At 35.2% G+C, this 22,838-nt stretch overlaps 1 protein-coding gene across 2 annotated transcripts in view; it reads left to right on the top strand.

Moving 5' to 3' along the window:
• The first annotated feature begins 735 nt into the window (after positions 1–735).
• DYNC1H1 (dynein cytoplasmic 1 heavy chain 1) overlaps positions 736–22,838 on the top strand; it is a 63,773-nt gene continuing 41,670 nt past the window's right edge. The window contains exons 1-20 of one of the 2 annotated variants that reach the window (XM_039364814.1): positions 736–1,139; positions 6,839–6,926; positions 8,303–8,476; positions 8,882–9,137; positions 12,484–12,670; positions 12,769–13,040; positions 13,404–13,631; positions 14,022–15,098; positions 15,860–16,039; positions 16,853–17,002; positions 17,945–18,091; positions 18,229–18,369; positions 18,644–18,820; positions 19,059–19,169; positions 19,459–19,578; positions 19,818–20,057; positions 20,501–20,656; positions 20,847–20,960; positions 22,380–22,490; positions 22,575–22,784. In XM_039364814.1, coding sequence (XP_039220748.1) covers positions 878–1,139; positions 6,839–6,926; positions 8,303–8,476; positions 8,882–9,137; positions 12,484–12,670; positions 12,769–13,040; positions 13,404–13,631; positions 14,022–15,098; positions 15,860–16,039; positions 16,853–17,002; positions 17,945–18,091; positions 18,229–18,369; positions 18,644–18,820; positions 19,059–19,169; positions 19,459–19,578; positions 19,818–20,057; positions 20,501–20,656; positions 20,847–20,960; positions 22,380–22,490; positions 22,575–22,784 — 4,401 coding nt within the window. In that variant the 5' untranslated portion in view covers positions 736–877. The remainder of the gene's footprint in view (positions 1,140–6,838; positions 6,927–8,302; positions 8,477–8,881; positions 9,138–12,483; positions 12,671–12,768; positions 13,041–13,403; positions 13,632–14,021; positions 15,099–15,859; positions 16,040–16,852; positions 17,003–17,944; positions 18,092–18,228; positions 18,370–18,643; positions 18,821–19,058; positions 19,170–19,458; positions 19,579–19,817; positions 20,058–20,500; positions 20,657–20,846; positions 20,961–22,379; positions 22,491–22,574; positions 22,785–22,838) is intronic. The other variant, XM_039364813.1, reaches the window with a different exon arrangement.

The raw sequence follows: 22,838 nt of genomic DNA, 5'->3' as shown, positions 1-22,838 counted from the left end.
TGGCCCTCTTTCAGCCATTCTATTGCAATTTAGGAAGAGGTTGAGGCAGCAAGAAAAATAAAGGCTTCTCCACATGCAGCAAAGACAGTTCCAAAGAGGTTCCTGGTTATTAACCTTCATTGCCAATATTGAGCGGTTGCTATGAATTCTGGGACCAGTCCTGGGGATTTCCTTCATCTTTGTCAAGCTCTCAAGGAACACAGCATAAAAATTAGTTCTGTGTTTGGATCACACATCTGTCCCAACCTTAGTGATATAATTGTATTTTTCATAATCCATTAAGGATTAGCACTTGTTTTAACCTTTTCAGCATAAGCATATGAACTTACTGTGAGGTCTGAGTTTGGCTGAGGTTAACGCTAACGTTAAAGCTGACTGATCTACATGGCCTAAATGTTTCTTCTTCGATCAGAGGAAAGTCCAGAATATCAAGAAACAGCCGCAGCATAAATTGAAACTGAAGCGATTCCCACGCTCCTATAACTAAATGCAGACTGAAAAGCTAGCATACTAGCATTTTGCGATCTTTCCGTAAGCACGGCCTTATTATGGCATTGGAACCAAACAAAATAATCCCTCGGGGAGAATTGATTAGGATTTTAGAAATTCAATTGCGATTCACGTAACTTTGGATAACTCGCTTGCCAAAGACTCAATCGAACTTCGCCGCAGCGGAAGTCCATCTTCCGAGCCGCATAATTTCCGACTCCACTTCCCAGGATCTTCCGGGGCGTGGCTGTCGCGAGGAGGTGTAGTTAAAGAACGACGTCGTGGACGAGGCGGGGCTCAGTGCGAAGTTTTAGAACTCCGCGGCAGGGAGGCTCGGGATCGGTTCTAACTGCTCCGTCGATCTCGACAGCCAGAAAGCCCATCAGCCATGTCCGATTCGGGTGGCGGCGGCGGCGGGGAGGACGGCGGCGGCCTGGAAGCGGCCGGCTCGGCGGTGCAAAATGTGGCGGACGTGTCTGTGCTGCAGAAGCACCTGCGGAAGTTGGTGCCTCTTCTGCTGGAAGACGGTGGGGAGGCCCCGGCCGCCCTCGAAGCGGCGCTGGAGGAGAAGGGCGCCGTGGAACAGATGCGGAAGTTCCTCTCGGACCCGCAAGTTCACGCAGTGCTGGTGGAGCGCTCCACCCTCAAGGGTGAGTCACCCGCTGCAGGGCGGCCACACTTGCGCCCCGGGGTGCGCTCAGATGGGGCTGCAGAGGAGTTAGCTGGAAGCGGAGGAAAGAGCGATGGGCTGGGAGAGCGGCTCTCGCCCAGCGGTTAAGCCGCAGATGCGCAGGGGGAGAAGGATGGAGAGGGTGTGGCCGCAGGCGGCGGCTGTCAAAATGGCGGCTCGTCTTGTTGCTCCTTTGTTTGCATTGTCAGCCGGGGCTGCCTCCACCCGGAGGACTCGATGTCAGCAGGCCTTCCCTTGAGAGGGTCCTGCGTAGTGTTGCTCCCTTTAGCAGTAGCCGTCCGGCGTTTTGCAGCCCGCATCCATTAGTTATAGAAGAAGCCTGTAGTCGCCCTGGCCCGAAAGAGTATCTTCTGCCTCTCCAGCCCCGGCCTTGAAAGACTGGCGAAAGGGTGTGTGTGGCTTTGTACCGCTCAATCTTGCAAATGCTGGCGATAATTGAATATTTGCCAGTGCCTTAAATGATGGAGCCCAGCTGACATAAACACGGCTGGTGCGAATCGGCCATGTTTGTTTTATCAATATTGTAAATCAGGTTTCATCTTTGAAGCACCAGATCCTAGCAAACTGATTTACCCGTCAGATTATTTGAGTATATGCTCTGAATGGTACTGACATTTTGCCATTTGCTTGCAATCCATGTCTTCTATGACTCCTAGTAAAGCATCATACATTGAAGTAAATTCTTTTCCCTGTAAATTTGAGGCATAACCATCTGGGAAAGTTCTTTTGATTTGTCAAAGCCTCAGACAAAGTGATCTGCCCCGTCACTTATTACCACTTTTAGGTGTGTCAAGGATTCTGCCTTCCTTGAATGCGGAATGAATGTTTGATCATTGTGTGAGTACTTAAGATGCAAGAGAAAATTTAAAGTGAACAATAGTACCTATTTGGAATGAACTTTTAACAAAAAAAAAAAAATGCTCCGCATTATACTGCACCCTGGCCTTACAATGAGAATAGGATCATCAGATAGCTAGGAAATGAAACAATCAGATTTGCTTCATCAGTCTAATATGCTAGAATCAATAATTGACCCTTTCCACCTTAGCACTTCAACTGATGAGTTGAAATATCTGTATTTTGCACAATACACTCCATTATATATTGTTTGTATGCATTTTCATTGTAAATTATTTAATTACAAGATTAAGAAATATTTGGAAAAACATACTGCTTTCTTAATAACATTTTGCACTTCCTAATAAATACAAAAAGATTCTCAAGATAGAACACCTATAAGCCCTCATAGTATTATTGCAATTGCATGCGCACTTAGCAGTTTAAATGTATATTTCCATGGCTTACAGATAAATGTCTTTTAATTAAAAATATATTACTATAGCATAAAAGCAAAAGTTTCTGTAAGTGAAATTCAGTTTCTTTGTCCAAACAATTATTGGTTTTATAAAAGTAAGATTAGAAACAAAGAATATAAATCTAAAATCACACACTGTCACAGAATAGTATGAAAGCCTTGGTTGAAGAGATGAATTTTAACCTTTCTAAAAATGTAAACATGAATGTCCAAATACAGTTAATAATTGATTAAATTTGATAACTTGGGGGTGACAAGGAAGAATACCATACAAATATCTGCAATTTCTTTAAGCAGTTTTAGAAGTCATTCAGGAGACTAATAAGTGGAGACATTTCCTATGTAATATCAGAAGTAATCATTTGCAATACTTAAAATATTGATAGGTATTGTTGAAATTTCAGAAAGTAGTTAAGAATGTTTTTACTTTATATAAAAAAACTAATTATTCCAGTACAGTAAACACATGCTTTCTTCTAAATGTTATTTGTGGTTGAAGAATTGTACAACTGTTTGTAAGCATTCTCTATTCAATTCCAGACACTATTAGTTCTCCAAAACTTCTAAATTAGGGGTAGGACTCATTTGTGACGAAGTATTTTTGAAAGGTATGTTTGGATGTTTTCCAGATTGAATGGTAGATTCTGTTATGGTCTTTTACAAATAAAATAATTTTGATAGTTATTATAGACTGTGTAAATAGATTTACAGATTTGTTGGAACTATCTTGTGCACTACATTTTAAATCATGGTAGTAATAGTGATTTGCCTCACTAAATCACCTTCCTTATTTCCAAAATTTGGGAAGAGCCCTTTTTTGAGATGTGTTGTGTAGTAACTGCTAATATCACTTAAATGAGATCAACTAGTGTTAAATGATAATCAAAATAGCACATTTTAGTTGATAATTCTGTTCATTATACGCTGCCAAATAACTATGCAAAAAGTCTAGACTTTTTTTGTAGTTTAATAGATCCTTTGAATAAGGTAAGAATCATATCACACAAATCTCTTAAATTTATCAAGCAAATCTAAATTGTATGCCCAAATTACTGACTTGAGATGCAATACAATTTTGTAAAGTTTAAACTGCAAGTTCTGATATATTCACTCAATATTTTATTTTCCAATGAACAGTCGTGGTGGCTAACAAATAGTTAAAAGGTGTTACACCAGTTAAAACCTGAAATAGTTTGTCAGTACTTAGAGAATTAGGCCAATCCTGAAACCCATAGTACCATAGTTGTTTTCCTAATCCGGAAGCAATATCGGAAAAGGGTTTTCTCTTATAACTCAGATAGATGCAATTCTGATGAAAATATTTTAATGTCCACAAAGATTCATAATAGGAGATAGTTCTTCAGATAATCAAGCTTAAACCATTTGGGGCATCTTAAATTATGACCAGTAAGCAATATTTCACTACAGTAAAGATTCATGTAATCCTTATTACAATAATTAAACCAGTCTGCATTTTGCAGTTATTGCAGTTTTCTGGGACTTTTCAGGAGTAATCTGATACGGTGGGATTTTTGGAAAATTAATATTTCTTACCTGAATGACACCAAAATTTAATTCTCCTTTTTTAATAAATTTCATCATTTTATTTCATTAAAAATAACTTGATTTAGAATAAACTATAAAGCAGAAATAATGCCAAGTTATATTGGAGCATTTTTTAAAACAGTCTGTTTTTAGAATGTATGTCGATTTCTGATAAAAAGTGCATAAAATTTGAGCAGAATAGTGGATCATTTACTGGAGCATCTTTACTACCTGTAAAGGCTATGTCCCCGATCTTACATCTTGCAGGAACAGTTTTTTTTTCCTTCTAAAACACAAAAATCTAGTAAACCTTGCTAAAAGTATTTTAGCTTTTTAATAAAAGAATAACAATATTTGTTAATTATTATGTCAACTGAATCCTTGATATTATGAAAAATGCTGAAAGTTCACTTAAGTATTTTTTTTAACCTCTAGAGATGTATTGTTCAATCTTCTTGCTCTTTCTTTCTGTTTCCCCATTTGGGTGTGCCTTCCAGAGAGCAACGTCACTGTGCTGCATTGCAGTGGTGTTATTACTACAGCATTGTCAGCTAAGAAATTGATAATCGAGTCCCATTTTCCTTAAGACATGTTGGTTTCCTGTATGTTTATAAAGAATCCTCTAATATTTGAGAGAATTATAACTTTTAAGTAAATATTATTTGCACTGAATCTTGACAAATTAGAATTAGAATTCTGCAGAAAAGTATTTGTAAACTGTAAACTGGCATAGTTTAGATACAAAAATGTTTAGAAAAAGACAATTTATATAAAATAGTATAAACAACAGCAATAAACAATTCTAGCTTTAAGAATCTTCATTTCTGGAGTTTTGCGCACCCAGCTCCCTAATCTCTTTAGCACTTTCTTTACACTTCCCTGAATTTAAACCAGTATAAGGCAAGGAACACTTGACTAAATGCAATTATTGAGGAATATATCTAAAAGATTTGAATTCTCCTTGACTAGATGCTGCTTTATATAAGAGTAAGAGGAATCATTCAGTTATTTTTGCTCAACCACAATATATATTTTACTTTCATGCTTTTAAAAACTTTCACTTATTCATTTAGATCTTCCTAGGAACAAAATATCAGTTAAAATTCTTTTTTTAGAAGTCATGTACATATTTATACTTTCAGTCATTTTATTCAGAACTAATTTGTAAACCATTTGAATAATTTATTGCAAGGTAAAGTTAGGATAATACAAGAGCAAAATGGCAGTATATTGCAGAATACTTCTTGATACTGCAACTTCATCCAGATCTATTAGCAGTATGTTAAATTTGCATATTGCTGTTGGTAATTAGAATACATTTTGGATGATTCTAGGCATGGACTTGTTTATTTTTCATTCTTTTTAATAATTGTGATTTAGAATGGAATAAATGATAAAGAACACGAGTTGACTAATGACAATAAAATAAAACATTTCTGTATGTGTGAAACAAAACAAAAGAGTGTAGTTTATCTGAATGATGCAGCAGATTTCCAGGAAGAATGAAGCATATTCCAAGGAGTTAGGTGAGACAAGAAACAGCATAGTCCACAGATGGATTGTGGAAAAGGAAGAGATTTAGGGTAGCCACTTCCTAGACTCACCTTAGGTGTATAGGTAGTCCTAGACTTACAACTATTTGGATGGTGGCCATTTGGAGTTACAAAGGCACTGAAAAAAGTGACTTATGACCAGTTTTCACACTTACAACTATTGCAGCATTCCCATGGTCATATGATCAAACTTTGGACACTTCACAAGTAGCATGTACTTATGTTGCACTGTCTTGGAGTCATGTAGTCACCATCTGTAAACTTCCCAGGCTTCCGACAAGCAAAGCCAATGGGAAACCCAGATTCACTTAACAACCACATGATTTACTTAACAACTGCAGTGATTCATTTAAAAATGTGGCAAAAAACTCTTGCTTAGCAACAGAAATTTGGGGCTCAATTGTGATCATTAGGTTAGGGCAGGGATGTCAAACTGCCGGCCCGCGGGCCGGTTTCATCATTGCCAGCAATAGCAAAAAGCTCCGATACATTGTGCAACGTCACGTGACGTCGCGAGTTTGACATGTGTGGGTTAGGGTAATATAAGTGTAACATAGCAAAATTCTGTTAACGTGGTGTAAGCAAATAAAAAACTGAACTTGTTATGTTATTCTTGGACAAGATCTGACAGATTGAGTTCAGTTGATAAATACACGCAAGGAAGTAGAGATGTAAGTATAATTGTGAGTCAAAATGTAGTAGAATGTAACTTGCATTCCCAGGAGGGAGGCACTGCTTTCTAGAGACAATAGAGCTTAGAAAATGTGATCAACAGATTAGAAGATTAAAATTGCTCCTTCCTAGCTATTCTCAGAGTATATCTATAGTTATACTTTAGATTCTGTCTATAAGTGAAGAACAATAAACTGCTCTCAAATTACTCCATGTACCATTCTTGGTGCCTGTCAGAAAAGGTTAAACTGGATATCAACAATTATGAATTGGTAGTTCTGAAGAATTTTGAATTAAGCATGAGAGATAAAAATAGTCTTCAGTATTGAAAAGACCATATGACCCCAAGTTTGTGGTTTTAAATTACTGATACTTGCTTTCTGTGTATGAGGTAATGGAAAGTGTTATTTTGTGCAGCCGGTGTTTAACGATCTATTTTAAAAATCACATGACTTCTTGTATTTTTTTTTCCTAATATTTCCCTTTGACCTTTTTTTTCTGTTTTTCATATATCAAAACAAAAATGTATTAGTGTAGAAACTGATGCTAGTAAGGTTTCTTAATTCTTTGCAGAGGATGTTGGTGATGAAGGAGAGGAAGAAAAAGAATTTATTTCTTATGGAATAAGCACTGATATTCATTATGGTATAAAATCAAACAGGTGAGTCAAGATAAGTCCTGTACTGTGCTGGTCAGTGTGAGTCTGTGCCTTTAAATATGTCTAACATATATGCCTACTTGAAAATGACAAATTAGTATTTGATGCAGATCATAAAATGGAATTAAATTAAAAAGGCAGAATTTATGTTAGTCAATTAAAAGACAAATTAGAAAGTAGGATTATTCTACTCCCCTCCCCTTTGAAGAGGGAACTTTACAGGTTGGTTGTACTCTCATCATTTATCCTTAAATTTAGATTCCTCATGCCAGTATTGTAGTTAGATGATTCACCAACACCAATTCTGTGAAGCATACCTCACTTTCTGACACAAAGATATTGAAAATGCTAATCATGACATGTGTCATATGAGTAGTGATCTTAATTTCCCATAAGGTCTGAATTGAAAAGAGATCTGGGTAAGCATTCTGCAATCAGAGACTACACTTATTTAACTTTTTTTTTTTTTGGTCATCTAGGGAATTTATATAGTCTTTGGAAAGAATATTAGTCAGGATGCTCAATCCCCTCCTTTTTTAATGGGAAGTAATTGCTTAGTAAAACTGTTAAGCAGATCAAAGATGTATATAATTAATTAAAGGTTTAGTTTTTCTCACTAGTGGAAAATTCACAATTTACCAATGATTTGATACTGAATTGTGCTATTATCTTAGGTTGCAGCACATTGTCTGGTCCTTTCTTGTCTGGCCCTGGTTTAAATACTCTTAATAGTTTAATTTTTGTGTCCAGACTACCAAAAAATACTATGGTTCTAGGCTAGATGGAAAGTCAAAACCTCCCAAGAAGGCAGTGACAAACCACTTTTATATTATGGCCAAGAAAACTGCATGAACCTGTTCATGGAGTCAGTAGGATTGAGCATGGATTCAAGCATAAGTTACTTATCATCAGGAAAAAGTCTGTTATTAGACATGTGGTTTTTCAAGTAATTTGGTAGGATTTTATTGTTTTAGTTTTGTTGAATGTCACACAGTCGCTTGCTTGTGAGCTGGGCAGTTATATAAATTAGATGATTGACATTGATAGATGGTAGATAGGTAGGTAGGTAGGTAGGTAGATAGATAGATAGATAGATAGATAGATAGATAGATAGATAGATAGATAGATAATATAAAAATAGGTTTTTAATTAGATGTTTTTATTCTGTGACACTATAGAAGTATTTAACCAATATTAGGTTTTGATAATATTTCTATTTACTATTGTTATTAGCTAGTTGAATTCATGTTTGAAGTGGAAATAAGATACAAATTTAACAAAAATTAAAACTGCCTAGAACTTGAATGTCCTCATGTTAAACTGAGTAAATGCTTACTATTTTATTTTTTATTTTTATTTTATTTTTTGGTAATCTATAGTTTGGCTTTCATTAAGCGAGCACCAGTAATTGATGCAGACAAGCCTGTGTCATCCCAGCTCAGAGTTCTCACTCTCAGTGAAGATTCTCCCTATGAAACGTTGCATTCCTTCATTAGCAATGCTGTTGCTCCGTTCTTTAAGTCCTACATCAGAGAATCCGGCAAGGCAGACAGGTAACTATTATAGTTGGTACAATTTGTATGAGTGAATTTAAAAAAAAGAAATATGGGAAGATATGTGGAAAATTATTGATAGTCAACATTCTAACTGTTAAAAGACATTTTAAGAGTTTTTTGAAAGATTGAAGCTTTCAAGCTGCATTTGATGCTGCTCCCATGGATCCTTATAGGAAAGAGACAACTTTCTGAAATGTGTGATTCCCTGTGTAAACTTTGTAACAGCAGTTAAATTGTGTGGCACATCTCATTCTTTTATCAAGTTTATTTTAAATTGTAGTAATATCTTACCCTATGTTTGTGTTGGTAGGCAACATACTCTGGATTGCGTGCATATGTATTCTAAATGTCTTAATTACATATGTAGATTTTTATTTGGCTTATTTTTGTATTTTTCCTAAGGGATGGGGATAAAATGGCTCCCTCAGTTGAGAAAAAAATTGCAGAACTTGAAATGGGACTTCTGCATTTGCAGCAGAATATTGAAATACCAGAGATTAGCTTACCAATTCATCCAATTATCACTAATGTTGCTAAGCAGTGCTATGAACGTGGAGAAAAACCAAAGGTTACAGATTTTGGTGATAAAGTTGAAGACCCAACTTTTCTCAACCAACTACAATCTGGAGTTAACCGCTGGATTAGAGAAATCCAAAAGGTAAATTGAGAAATGTATTGTTGTTATATATGTATAAAAATGTAAAATCACAGTTGCTATTTCTTTAGCTGGTGATGGTCTTCATATTCAGTGACTTTTTCCCAAGAACCTAGGATATCATAATATATTAGTGTATTATATGTGCAGATCCAAGCAGTGTGGCCTTTTGTAACTGACAGATAGAAATTTTGTCAGTGCGTATATTTTCTAAATGCCATTCAAGATTTTTTTAGTATGGCACCCAGAATGCCAATAGACAGTGGGATCACCATGGCCAGAATATTTCAATTTTCAGACCTTGATACTTTGTAGTCTACTCCTATTCTTTGTCTTCTATTCTACTAAATTCTGGTATTGCCACATTAACTATCCATATTTTCTAGTTTTCAGCCACAGTTAAATCTGGTATGTTACGAGCCAAGACTTTTATCAGTTTGTATAAATATATCCCACAATATTTTAACCTGCTCATTTTTGTCTACTTTTTGAATTCTACCAATTCAATTGCATATGATAATTTTTACAGATGTTACACTGAATCATTTTGCTGACTGTGTTATTTCATTGTTTATAATCAGCTGGTCGTAATCTTGAACAAGCTGAGTATATGAACTATTGTTTCTTCTACTTCTTTGCACAATCTGCACTTAAATCATTTGACAATCTTTCAGTTCTGGCCTTGATTTCATTATTCAAATAGCTTTCTCTTTGAGAAGCCAAAAGCAAGCCTTCAGGGTTTTTTTTAATATTCCATTGTAAACAATTGCCAGGTTTTATCTTTTATCCACTTTCCCCTCAATCCTTTGTTGAAATTGATCATCTAATACTTGCCAGCATTCTATTCTTGTTTTTAGTACATTATTTCAATGTACTATTTGGTTTCTTGCACATTCAGTAGTTTCCAATTTTTAATTTGCACAAAACTTGTTCTTGGCTGTCTTTTATGTAATTAGCAAATGCATGCTTTTCTTCTTTGACAGTTTGTTTGACTTAAAGTAAAGCTCCATTTCTATGGAGCAAGTATAATCTATCGGTGTGACTGCAGATGTGTAACTCATAATGAATAATCATCTATTTTCTTGTGTTTTGGTCCAAAATGTCCACTGTCCATTTAATAATTCTAGCAATGTATTGCATCACATGTATTGTCCGGGCGTTGATGCTTTTTGATGGTATTCTCCATTCAAATTTTTGTTTATAACTTTTCTTACTCATTAGATTTCTTTAGTAACTAAATTTTTAGCTTTTCATGCTTGATGTTATCCAACTGTAAAATGCCCAGATACTTTAGGCTTCATCCTGATGGCTCCTGATGGTTTGGCCATTTGGCATTTCAATTCTAATTACTTATAGTGATTTTACCCTGATTTATTGCTACTATAGGTAGCTATCAGCTATAAGAAATATGATCCATTTCTCTAAACCAAATTTCATTGCTATATCTATGCTAAAAATTCTTACCACATTTATCAGTGACTGGGTTTCGATTTCTCATTTGAGGTATTCAAAATAGAGATATTCAAAACTTTGCACTAAGAATTTGTGATCCGTTCTTTTTATCCTCTGGTTCTAGTGCCCAACCTTCCGGGTCTTTTTTTTTTTTTAAAGGCAAAACAATCTCCATTTTTCCATAAGAAAATATTTTCTAAAGAATTCAAAACTATAATTCCAAATCTTCTGGCCCTTTAATCCATTATTAACTTTCCAAAATCTATATGCTAAGTACCCTTTTGCTTCATGGTCCAAAAATCATACATTTTTCAAATGTTTAAAATCAAATTTAACCCTTTTAGGGAGGTGGAAACTCATCCAATGAATATAGTAAAACCTTGATCTTAACAATGTCTCCTTTGTTCCAGCGATATTACACCAACTTTGATCTAGCATCCAGCCCTAATTCCCTTCATTAGAGCTGTCTTGCTAGCAAGCAGAAGCCAGCAAGATACCAGTTCACCATGGCAGAACTTAATTTTTTGTATCTGTTTTTTCTTTTATTTCCTTTCTGTTCTACTGCAAATATCTTACTGTATCTTTCTAATTAAGACGTAAGTAGATGTATATAAGTTTTCCTATATCATTCCAACAATTTGTTTATGGGCAGTCACCAACTACTTTCAAATCCATTAGTTTACAGTTACATTTTTCAAATGAACACTGCTTCAATTTCTAATTAATCAGAGTAGTTCTCAAGCTGTGCTCCTGGATATCTAAATAATCCAAGAATTTTATTAGCAATTTCCCAAATAGAGGATCAGTAAAGGCAGATGAAATTTCCTGGAGAAAAATATGATAGGTTTTCACACTCTCTCCGGCAGTTTGCAGCTTCAGCTATTATTTAAATGAAGCATAGCAATATCACTTATTGCAGTGGTTCTCAACCTTTCTAATGCTGTGACCCCATAATACAGTTCCCCATGTTGTGGTGACCCCCAAGTGGGTGTGGCCACCAATAAGAGGGAGTAGGACAGCTAGGGAAAAGGGAAAAAAATGGCGGACAGCGTGGTTTGGCGACCCCCATGAAATGGTCATTCGACCCCAAATGGGGTCCCGACCCACAGGTTGAGAACCACTGACTTATTGTATTGTATAAGTGCAGTTGTAATCCAGAATCTTCTGCAGTTTTCTTAGGTTTGTGAAGGAATAACACAAAAAATTTTCAATTGACCAATTCCCCTCAGGATTCCTAGGAACAAGTTGTAAATAAACGTATTTAAGAACATGGGTATAACAATACAATTTATGCAAGTTTACTCAGAAGTAAACCGCGATGTATGACTTTTTTTTAAATGTGTTTAGAATTGTACCTTAGAGTTTAATCAGGATGTATTGAAAATAAATCACATTTGTCTGGGTTCCTATAGCACGTTATTATATTATTTATAGTACAATGAACCATATGTTCTTGGAAAATATAAAAGAGAAACTTGAAAAAGGGGAAATCTGAAAGAGGTTCATGGGGTAAAAAATTATTAATTTTGTATTATAACTTTGTCTTACAAAGAAAAATTCAAGAGCAAAACCAAGAAAATAAATCTAAAGGACAGCTTTCTGAAATAAAGGACTCTCCTTTATAATAAAGGATGTACAGTTACTGTATGTATAGTACACAAACCCAAAATAAAACACATATATTAGCATTATACACTAACACATTCCTGGCATTGGAAGTAAGGTTTTCTGCTATAATTGCTTTTCTGTGGACAGATTGGTCTTCAGAAGCTCATTTTGTTCTATTTACTGTTTATATATTAAAGCAACATTGAAGCAGAATTAGGAAAACACTATAAACATCACATAAAATTATGGCTTAATTTATTAAACATGTTACTTCATTTTGTTTTTTTAGGTGACCAAATTAGATCGGGATCCTGCATCAGGTACTGCTTTGCAAGAAATCAGCTTCTGGCTGAATTTGGAACGTGCTCTTTACCGTATTCAGGAGAAGCGTGAAAGCCCTGAAGTTCTATTAACATTAGATATTTTGAAACATGGCAAACGTTTCCATGCTACTGTTAGTTTTGATACAGACACAGGTAAGAACTGTCCAGAAACATAATTTGGCAGAACTATATATTTTTTTTGGCTGCCTTAACACTTAGAAATCAAATCCACTTTCTTTTTTAACACCCAGGTCTGAAACAGGCATTGGAGACAGTTAATGATTATAATCCATTAATGAAAGACTTCCCTCTAAATGATTTGTTGTCTGCAACTGAATTGGATAAAATACGACAGGCATTGGTGGCAATATTCACTCATCTGAGAAAAATCAGAAACACAAAATATCCTATTCAAAGAGCTCTGCGCTTAGTGGAAGCCATTTCAAGAGACTTAAGTTCCCAGTTACTCAAAGTTTTGGGCACACGAAAATTGATGCATGTTGCCTATGAAGAATTTGAGAAGGTAAGTCTTGCTTACATGCAAATAGGAAGGATCAGACTAAACATTTGGACAGAAACAGAGTATTAGCTTCAGCTCAGAAGGCACACAGCCTACTTCCTATAAAAACTATAGCATTGAAGCAAATTACTCTTGTTGACCATGTGGTGATTCTGCATAATTATTTTTAAAGAGCTTTCTCACAAATTTCAATTTAGAACTTTCTGAAATTTTGGGGACATAATCAAACAGCCCTGAAATAGTATTTGTTCCATAATGGCTGATTACTAGTTGTGTCTCTATAAATCAAGAAGTAGACTATGTAGTGCATAATAAACTAAAACAATTACAGGATATATTCATTTCCTTTATTCAACATTATTTTAGGTCATGGTTGCGTGCTTTGAAGTCTTCCAATCTTGGGATGATGAATATGAGAAGCTGCAGGTCCTACTAAGAGACATTGTGAAAAGAAAGCGCGAAGAGAATCTGAAGATGGTATGGCGTATCAATCCTGCTCACAGAAAGCTGCAGGCTCGTCTTGATCAAATGAGGAAGTTTCGGAGACAGCATGAACAACTAAGAGCAGTCATTGTCAGAGTCCTAAGGCCTCAGGTAATACATATTGCCATTTTCCTTAAAATATTGAAATGTTTTCCAAATCCTAAGCATGCATTTAGTTTTGCAGGTGTTTGTTTCATACTCTTCTAGTGAAGGCTCTTTAATTGAAAAGGATATTATAAACCAGTTTCCCAAGAAATTGCTTGAACAGCAAAGAAACTCCCACAATTAGCATGTGGGGATAAATATTGCAAAGATGTATTAAAATAGATGGTGAAAACTCATAGCAAGCATGTTGGCATCTTGAGTTTAAATGAACTAGTCGTGGGGTTATTTTAGAAACCTTGTTGAATATTAAGACCCATTTTTTATTTGAGTCTTAAAAGACTACTTTTCTGAATACTGAATGATAAATATACCACTAACTGCTATAACTTTAAATAGGTTACTGCTGTGGCCCAGCAAAATCAGGGAGATGTACCTGAGCCTCAAGATATGAAAGTAGCAGAAGTGTTGTTTGACGCCGCTGATGCTAATGCAATTGAGGAAGTAAATCTTGCCTATGAGAACGTTAAAGAAGTAGATGGCTTGGATGTTTCCAAAGAAGGTACAGAAGCCTGGGAAGCTGCAATGAAGCGATATGATGAAAGAATTGATAGAGTTGAAACCCGCATTACTGCTCGCCTGAGGGATCAGCTTGGCACAGCAAAAAATGCCAATGAAATGTTCAGAATCTTCTCCAGATTTAATGCTCTGTTTGTTCGGCCACATATTAGAGGTGCTATCCGTGAATACCAAACACAGTTAATCCAACGTGTGAAAGATGATATAGAATCACTCCATGACAAATTCAAAGTTCAGTATCCTCAAAGTCAGGCTTGCAAAATGAGTCATGTTCGAGATTTGCCTCCAGTAGCAGGGTCTATAATCTGGGCTAAACAGATCGACAGGCAACTTACAGCTTATATGAAGCGTGTTGAAGATGTTCTTGGGAAGGGTTGGGAGAACCATGTAGAAGGACAGAAGCTAAAGCAAGATGGAGACAGTTTCCGTATGAAGCTCAACACTCAAGAAATATTTGATGATTGGGCTCGGAAGGTTCAGCAACGAAATCTTGGTGTCTCTGGTCGCATTTTTACCATTGAGAGTACTCGTGTGAGAGGCAGAACAGGAAATGTCCTCAAGCTAAAGGTTAACTTCCTCCCAGAGATAATTACACTATCAAAAGAAGTCCGTAACCTCAAGTGGCTTGGATTTCGGGTTCCCCTTGCAATAGTCAACAAAGCTCACCAAGCCAATCAGCTCTATCCTTTTGCCATCTCTTTGATTGAAAGTGTTCGCACATACGAACGTACTTGTGAAAAAGTAGAAGAACGAAATACAATTTCTCTCTTGGTTGCGGGTCTTAAAAAAGAAGTTCAGGCTTTGATTGCAGAGGGCATTGCACTGGTGTGGGAATCTTACAAACTTGATCCTTATGTCCAGCGATTGGCAGAGACAGTCTTCAACTTTCAGGAAAAGGTTAGTTTATTTTCATACTCATTTCAGGTTTGGGATTTTAAATGGATGAGTGACCCAGTAATGTTTGAACTACTAGATCAAACGCAAGATAAAAGCAGAAAATAGTTACTCTTTGAAGAAAAACTCATTACATCTTCTGGTTCTGCAGGCATTTCTCTAGAGACCAAAGTAGTATATGTATCGTAATTCTTAAAACTCTAGGTGACCTAGCTGATAAAATTTATGCTATTTTTTTTTCTTCCTAGTATTTTCTTACAAGTGCAAGCTTCATTTTTCAGATTAACCAAGTGTTGATCCACTGGTTGCTACAGGAATTGATCAGCCTGTCACCCAAGCCTGACATGGGTTGGGAGAGGTATAAAATCATCAAGCCAGCTTTCATGCCTAAGGCAGGATTAGAATTCTCCTGGTTTCTACCCTGAGGCCTTAAACAGTATATCAAACTAGCTCTTTAAAATGATGGTAATGATGATGATATCCATTCAGTCGACTCTTGACAAGTCTATGGACCAGGTCTCTCCACATCTTCCAATCTTGCACTATTTCTTTTGAGTTTTTCTATGCTTTGGCTAGTGTCAGCTTTGATAGTGTCCAGCCACCATGTTTTCTTACAGTCTGGTTTCCTTTTACTGCTTACTCTTCCAAACATTATTGCTTCCTCCAGTGACTATAAAATTAATGATTATGCAATTGCATTGACCAAGAAGTAGCTTTGGGGGAAAGGATTGTTAAGTACTAAAGGTTTATTTTCTATCTTTTAGGTGGATGACTTGCTTATCATTGAAGAGAAAATAGACCTGGAAGTCAGATCCTTGGAAACATGCATGTATGATCATAAAACATTCTCTGAAATTTTAAACAGAGTTCAGAAGGCTGTGGATGATTTGAATCTTCATTCATATTCCAATTTACCAATATGGGTGAATAAGTTAGATATGGAGGTAAGCTTCACTGGCTGTATTTCTTTCTAAACTCTCTGGCTTATATCCTAGGGGAAAAAATCTGAAAAGGTGATGGAAGTCCACAGCTCTCTTTATTTCCTTTCTATTCCGCTGCTAAATTCCAAGTTGATACACTTACCTGAAAATAGCCCTCACTGTAGATCAGCAAAGCGTATCTGCAAACATACATAATAGTACAATGTTACTTATGCATAAATCATTTTGAAATCAAGTCTATTTATGTGATAAAAATAATACTATTTTATCAGTTTTTCTGTTCAGATGTTAACATACATAAATGCATATTGAAGAATAGCTAAACGATCTATGAAATAAAAGGCAATAAGAATTTAGCAAAGTATCAATTCCAGAAATACGCTTTTCCTTGATTATTAAGTACCCTTCTAAACCTATGTTAAGCTGGCTCAGGAATTCTGGGAGTTGAAGTCCACGAGTCATAAAAGAGCCAAGGTTGCCTATCCCTGCTAGGATATTTTTTGTTGATGGTGAATGAAAGGTGTTAAAATTCTTTTTATTTTACTTCAGTATCTTTTCTAAACTGTTCAGACTTATTGAAGTTATAGCAGCTTATAAATTGTGTATCTGAATATATTAAAGGTAAAAATTTTAAACGGTCAAGTTTTATTGAGTAACCCAGAAATAATGTTTGGAAATTTTATTCTTAACCATATTTTGCTTTAAAATTTAAGGGGATCATATGAAACCATTGGCAAATAAATTTCATTTAAAATATGAATAAAAATAAATTATTGCTGTCAAGTGATACAATTGTTGAATATATTTGCATCCTAGATTGAGAGAATACTAGGAGTTCGTCTGCAAGCAGGGTTGAGAGCATGGACACAAGTCCTTCTTGGTCAAGCTGATGACAAAGCAGAAGTAGATATGGATACAGATGCTCCACAAGTCAGTCATAAACCAGGAGGAGAGCCCAAAATCAAAGTAAATAAAGTTTTCATTTTAAACTATATCTGTGTAGTTTGAATACTATTAGTATCTGTTGAAGAACATCAGTAGTGATACTGTTGAAATTTATTCCATATTTGACAAACACAATAAATGTAACTTTTCACAGAAGCTATCTTCCAGAGTTTTACTAGAAAATTTCTAGCTTATAAGTGTAACACTTTGGCAATTTATTTAAAGCCTGGGGATAAGAGAAAACTGGGATGCCTATGTTCTACTGTGACTAATCCAGGGGTCTCCAAACCCCGGTCTGTGGACCGGTACCTGGCCATGGCATGCCAGCAACCGGGCCACACAAACAAAGCCCCATCCATGGGATGCAGGCAGCACACCAAACCATGCACACTCCGATCTGTGGAAAAACCTTTCTCCATGGAACCGGTCCCTGGTGCCCAAAAGATTGGGGACCTCTGGACCAATCAATAGCTAAAGATTTTTAATACTTTTCTCAAACCTTCAGTCTGGTTTCCAGTGTGTGGATTATATTAATTTCTTTTCATGTACCTCATATTTATTCCCTTGTTGTCTTTGTCTCACTAAACTTGTTGCTTTTACTATTGGAACATTAAACAAATAAGATAAATGTATGTAATTTTCATAGTCAAAAAGACAGGTCTCTGTCCTAAATTCTTTTTCATGTGAATATTTATGCATTGGGAAAGAACAGAAGAATTGAAGCTGTGGGATAAGGAAAAAAAGTTGACTCTGGTGCTTAGGCTTTGCAAACATTAAATGGTTAATGAAATAGTTTCATAGAAGAGATCAGTTTTGAGATACAGTTTGAAGTAATATATCTTAGCAACTTGGTCTATCACATTGTAACCTGTTCTCCAACTGTAACCTTGGAAGGTTTTTAAAATGAATATTATGTATTTTATCTAGTACAACAAAACTGAACATGGCTTTATACTTTTGCAGAACGTTGTACATGAACTACGAATAACCAATCAGGTGATATATTTGAATCCACCAATTGAAGACTGCAGATACAAACTCTTCCAAGAATTGTTTGCCTGGAAGACAATAATACTGTCACTTCCTAGAATCCAAAGTCAGAGATACCAGGTAAAACATACAAGCGTGCACACACACACACATTTGACTCAAATAATTATTGAGACTTTCAATAATTTTTGTAAAACTGCTAATTGTTTCAATTTTTTTAAAAAAAATGTTTTGTATTTAATGCTGGATTTGATTAGGTTGGTGTACACTATGAATTATCAGAAGAAGAAAAGTTTTATCGTAATGCTTTGACACGGATGCCAGATGGTCCTTCAGCTCTGGAAGAGGCTTATTCTGCTGTTAAGGGGATTGTAACTGAGGTGGAGCAATATGTTAAGGTAGGATTGTGGTTTGTTTTTGGGGGGTTCATGTTGAGATTATAATGTATCAGTATTCTGAGTGATTGATTGACGTCTTGATTGATTATTTATTGCTGAATGTTCTGCCTTTAAGATCTTACCATGTACATTAATTTTATAGGTTGGAGAGTTTGTATTTTGTTTTTTAAAGGACTTAAATTCATAAAAATAATTTTCAGTTTGTTCAGAAATGATGACTTCTTTCTTAAAATGAATTGCTCAAGTTCTTTTTCTGGGTGTGTTTGGTTTATAGGTTTGGCTGCAGTACCAGTGTTTATGGGACATGCAAGCTGAAAATATCTATAACCGGCTTGGAGAAGACTTAAACAAGTGGCAAGCACTGTTAGTTCAAATCAGAAAAGCCAGAGGAACCTTTGACAATGCAGAAACTAGGAAGGAATTTGGCCCTGTTATCATAGATTATGGAAAGGTAAATATTTTGAAGCATACTATTGAATAATATTGTTTGTTAATTTAGTACCTAATCAGATTGTAATGCAAATTTCGAAAGTCCAAAACATTGATATTACTGATTTTTTTTAGTAACTCCTTTAAAGCATGCAAAAAATAAAAGGATGAGAATGAATGAGGAAATGCAACATAAATATAAAAGCAGGGTTTTATATTACAGAAGGGTATAGAATAAAAGTATCATCTTCATTGTGTAGGTTCAATCCAAAGTGAACTTGAAGTATGACTCCTGGCATAAAGAAGTTCTCAGCAAATTTGGTCAAATGCTGGGCCAAAACATGACAGAATTCCATTCTCAGATTTCCAAGGTAAGAATATTTTATAGTAAATGTGATAGTCATTTATTATATTAAGTTACCTAACAAAAAGGAGAGGTAAACTAATTGACCCTAATCCATTACTGTCTTTACAGATAGGATAAAAGAGTTGTCTTTTTCCATAGTTTGCATTGATTTGGGAATCTTAGGGGGAAAAACATTAGTAACAGTGGCAGCTCCTTTCTGATCTATCAATTTTTAGAGCAGGCTTCTCTATTGTAAGTTAGTCTGATGTTTCCTGATATAATTATATCTTTGTGCTTTATTCCATTTCTTGTAGTCACGTCAAGAATTGGAGCAACACTCTGTGGATACAGCTAGCACATCTGATGCTGTCACATTTATCACATATGTGCAGTCACTGAAACGCAAAATCAAGCAGTTTGAGAAACAAGTTGAGGTAAGCTTTTTATGGCAGTTTTTCTTAAAAGTTTTTAAAATATATATTCTGATTATAAATTGTTTGTCAATTTTAGAATTTTTTTAAAAAAATGCATGCCTTTTTAAAGTGATTGTTTCAACCTTTTCAACTAATAAAGTTATTAAGTTCTTCATATGATAGTAGCAGCTGCTAATTTAAAATTCAGGCTTGGTTATCTTTTGATCTTACCATATAACTTTTTTTTTCTGACCACATAGCTGTACCGTAATGGCCAACGCTTGCTTGAGAAGCAGAGATTCCAGTTTCCTTCATCCTGGTTGTATATTGACAACATTGAAGGAGAATGGGGCGCTTTCAATGATATTATGCGAAGAAAAGATTCTGCCATTCAGCAACAAGTAGCAAACTTACAGATGAAGATTGTTCAAGAAGATCGAGCTGTAGAAACCCGCACAGTGGACTTATTGACAGATTGGGAGAAAACAAAGCCTGTAACAGTAAGTTTCCATTAATTCAACCAGTACATTTTATCTTTTGGCTTAAACATCCATTTGAAGATCTATTTATTATTTTCACTCCATATATTTGCATGGCTTTAATACTGTTTTGGTGATTCTCCTTGATCATATCACAAACCTATAATTAATTTTGGTGCTCTGGTCGAACACAGTGATTGAAACAATAGACCTAATATGGTGTTCTTACTGTCTGAGAAATATACATGTTTTAAACACACACCAGGTTCCCTGAGTAGAATTCCACAATACTTAATAGGATCCACAGAATACATAAGATATACCTCAAAATTAGTTAAGGGTGTTTTATAGCAGCTATAAAGCTAAAATACGATAGAAAGTTCCAGTGTCAAATTATGTAATAGTGACTTCTAAAATAACATATTTTAAATTTTATATTAAAGTTTCATAACTCCTTTCTTAAGGGCAACCTACGTCCAGAGGAAGCTCTCCAAGCACTTACCATCTATGAAGGAAAATTTGGAAGGTTGAAAGATGACCGTGAAAAATGCGCAAAGGCCAAAGAAGCTCTGGAGCTAACAGATACAGGACTTCTCAGTGGTAGTGAAGAACGTGTCCAAGTAAGAAAAAACACAGTTTGAATTCTAAGAATTGGAACAGGAATGTTTTATAGTTATGAGATTCAAATTAGAAACACATATACACATATGTCCTGCTATAATTACAGTGATTCTCCAGAAATCACATATTTTATCGTTGTATCTATGCATATTCAATGTATTCATATTTTTTACCTTTTTTGCATCACAGGTTGCCTTAGAAGAGCTACAGGACCTTAAAGGAGTCTGGTCTGAGCTTTCAAAAGTTTGGGAACAGATTGATCAAATGAAAGAACAGCCTTGGGTTTCTGTACAACCCAGAAAGGTATTACTTCAGCTATCCATGTGAATATAGAACTGGGGGTAGGGGGTGTCACCCATTCTTAACTATATAATATATTATGTCCCTAACTCTTACAATGTAGAAATTAAAACTGTTTTTTTTCAGATGTGTATGAAAACACTCATTAGCACAAATGAGATAATCTCTTAATGAGAAGCCTAGGAACTTTAGTTATGCCCATTGAGAGTCCACAAGGATGAATCACTGAACTTCAATCACTATGCTTCCATTATTGAACCATATTAGAAACTTAAGAACCTCTGGAGATAATCTATTGATGACTGATACTGCATATCTCCATACTAGTTTCTTTTAAGCTCCTACATCATCAAAATTGGGTTTTTCAACATAGCATTATATATACTTCATATGAATATTAGTTGGGAAGGGTATTTGAACATTGCACCCAATTTGGTGTTACAACCCTTGGATTAACTTTTACTACATTGTTTATTGCCTATTGTTCTATTGTTCTATTTTCCATTTTTAATAGTACAGGTACAAACTATTCTGATCATTGAATGAAATGTGGCATACCCATGTCAAAATAATGTTTAAACAAGCAGAAGCTGGGGCCAGGACATTGAAGGATGTGGTTTTGTTTGATGTGTTGATAATGTTATTTTTAGGGGTCTTGACACAGTTTCTTTTGAATTGAATTCCTATAGTTTGGTTATGTTCATCCATCTTCCGAGAGTTCTTTGGTAGTTGAATGGTTATAGTAAATTTGTTAAATGAAATAAAATAAAACAAAAAAATAGAAGTGACACTATTTCCAGAGGGAAAAAAGTGGTTTTAAAAAGTGAAGAGCTGCTTTATGAAATGGAATATATTACAGGTATCTAGATTTTTTTAAGATAAGTTTTCTTTCATTATTTTGTTATTACATATAGTATATTACAAGAGCATTATTTTGATACCACCTCTATTTTATTGATTTGTATCTTAGGTAAGACATCAGCTGCTTCTTTTCAAAAAAGATTGGAACTGGATGACTTTGAGTTAATTTTAACTAAGGGGGAAAAAACCAGATGCAATTTTAAAGGCTTTTTAAGCTACAACTTTAGTGTGCCCTAGTCTTGCAAAGTCCCCCAAGACTCCAGAGTAGATTTGGAAAATTGGTTTGGTATATCTACTTTCTATCAGTTTTACACTACTAGATAACAATCATATAAATAGGGTTAGAATAAAGACCAAATAAGGCCAAGAAATTTTACAGTGAATTAATATCATCATTTATATTTGCAAGCCATAATAAGTATACAGCTGGTCAGCATCTCAAATAAAGGATTCCTTTAGTTTAAAATATGTTAATAAGTATGTAATAAAGCATATATTAACATTCATAGATTAATAGACTTCAAGATTTGCAATTTTTCCAAATTGTTCTTGTTTCAATAGCTTCGACAAAGTTTAGATGGCTTACTAAACCAGCTGAAAAATTTTCCTGCTCGGCTACGTCAGTATGCATCCTATGAATATGTTCAGAGACTTCTGAAGGGTTACATGAAGGTAAGTTTGCTTTTGAAAACTATTTGAATATAGCAGTATGTTGATTTTAAAAGAACAATTTTATACTTTGTTTTTTCCTTCCAGATAAACATGTTGGTGATTGAGCTAAAGTCAGAAGCTCTTAAAGATCGTCACTGGAAACAACTGATGAAGAGGCTACATGTCAATTGGGTAGTTTCTGAACTAACTCTTGGGCAGATTTGGGATGTGGACTTGCAGAAGAATGAATTGATTGTGAAGGATGTGCTACTTGTGGCACAAGGAGAGATGGCACTGGAAGAATTCTTGAAACAGGTAGCAATTCATTTTTAATATCTATGTCATTTCATAGATTTTCCAATTTATATT

The sequence above is a fragment of the Crotalus tigris genome, unplaced genomic scaffold, assembly GCF_016545835.1.
Source record: "Crotalus tigris isolate CLP2741 ecotype Arizona unplaced genomic scaffold, ASM1654583v1 scf7180000019856.1557650, whole genome shotgun sequence".
NCBI lineage: Eukaryota > Metazoa > Chordata > Lepidosauria > Squamata > Viperidae > Crotalus > Crotalus tigris.
The sequence above is the reverse complement of the archived record's forward strand: the minus strand, read 5'-3'. Positions and strand labels throughout refer to the sequence as shown.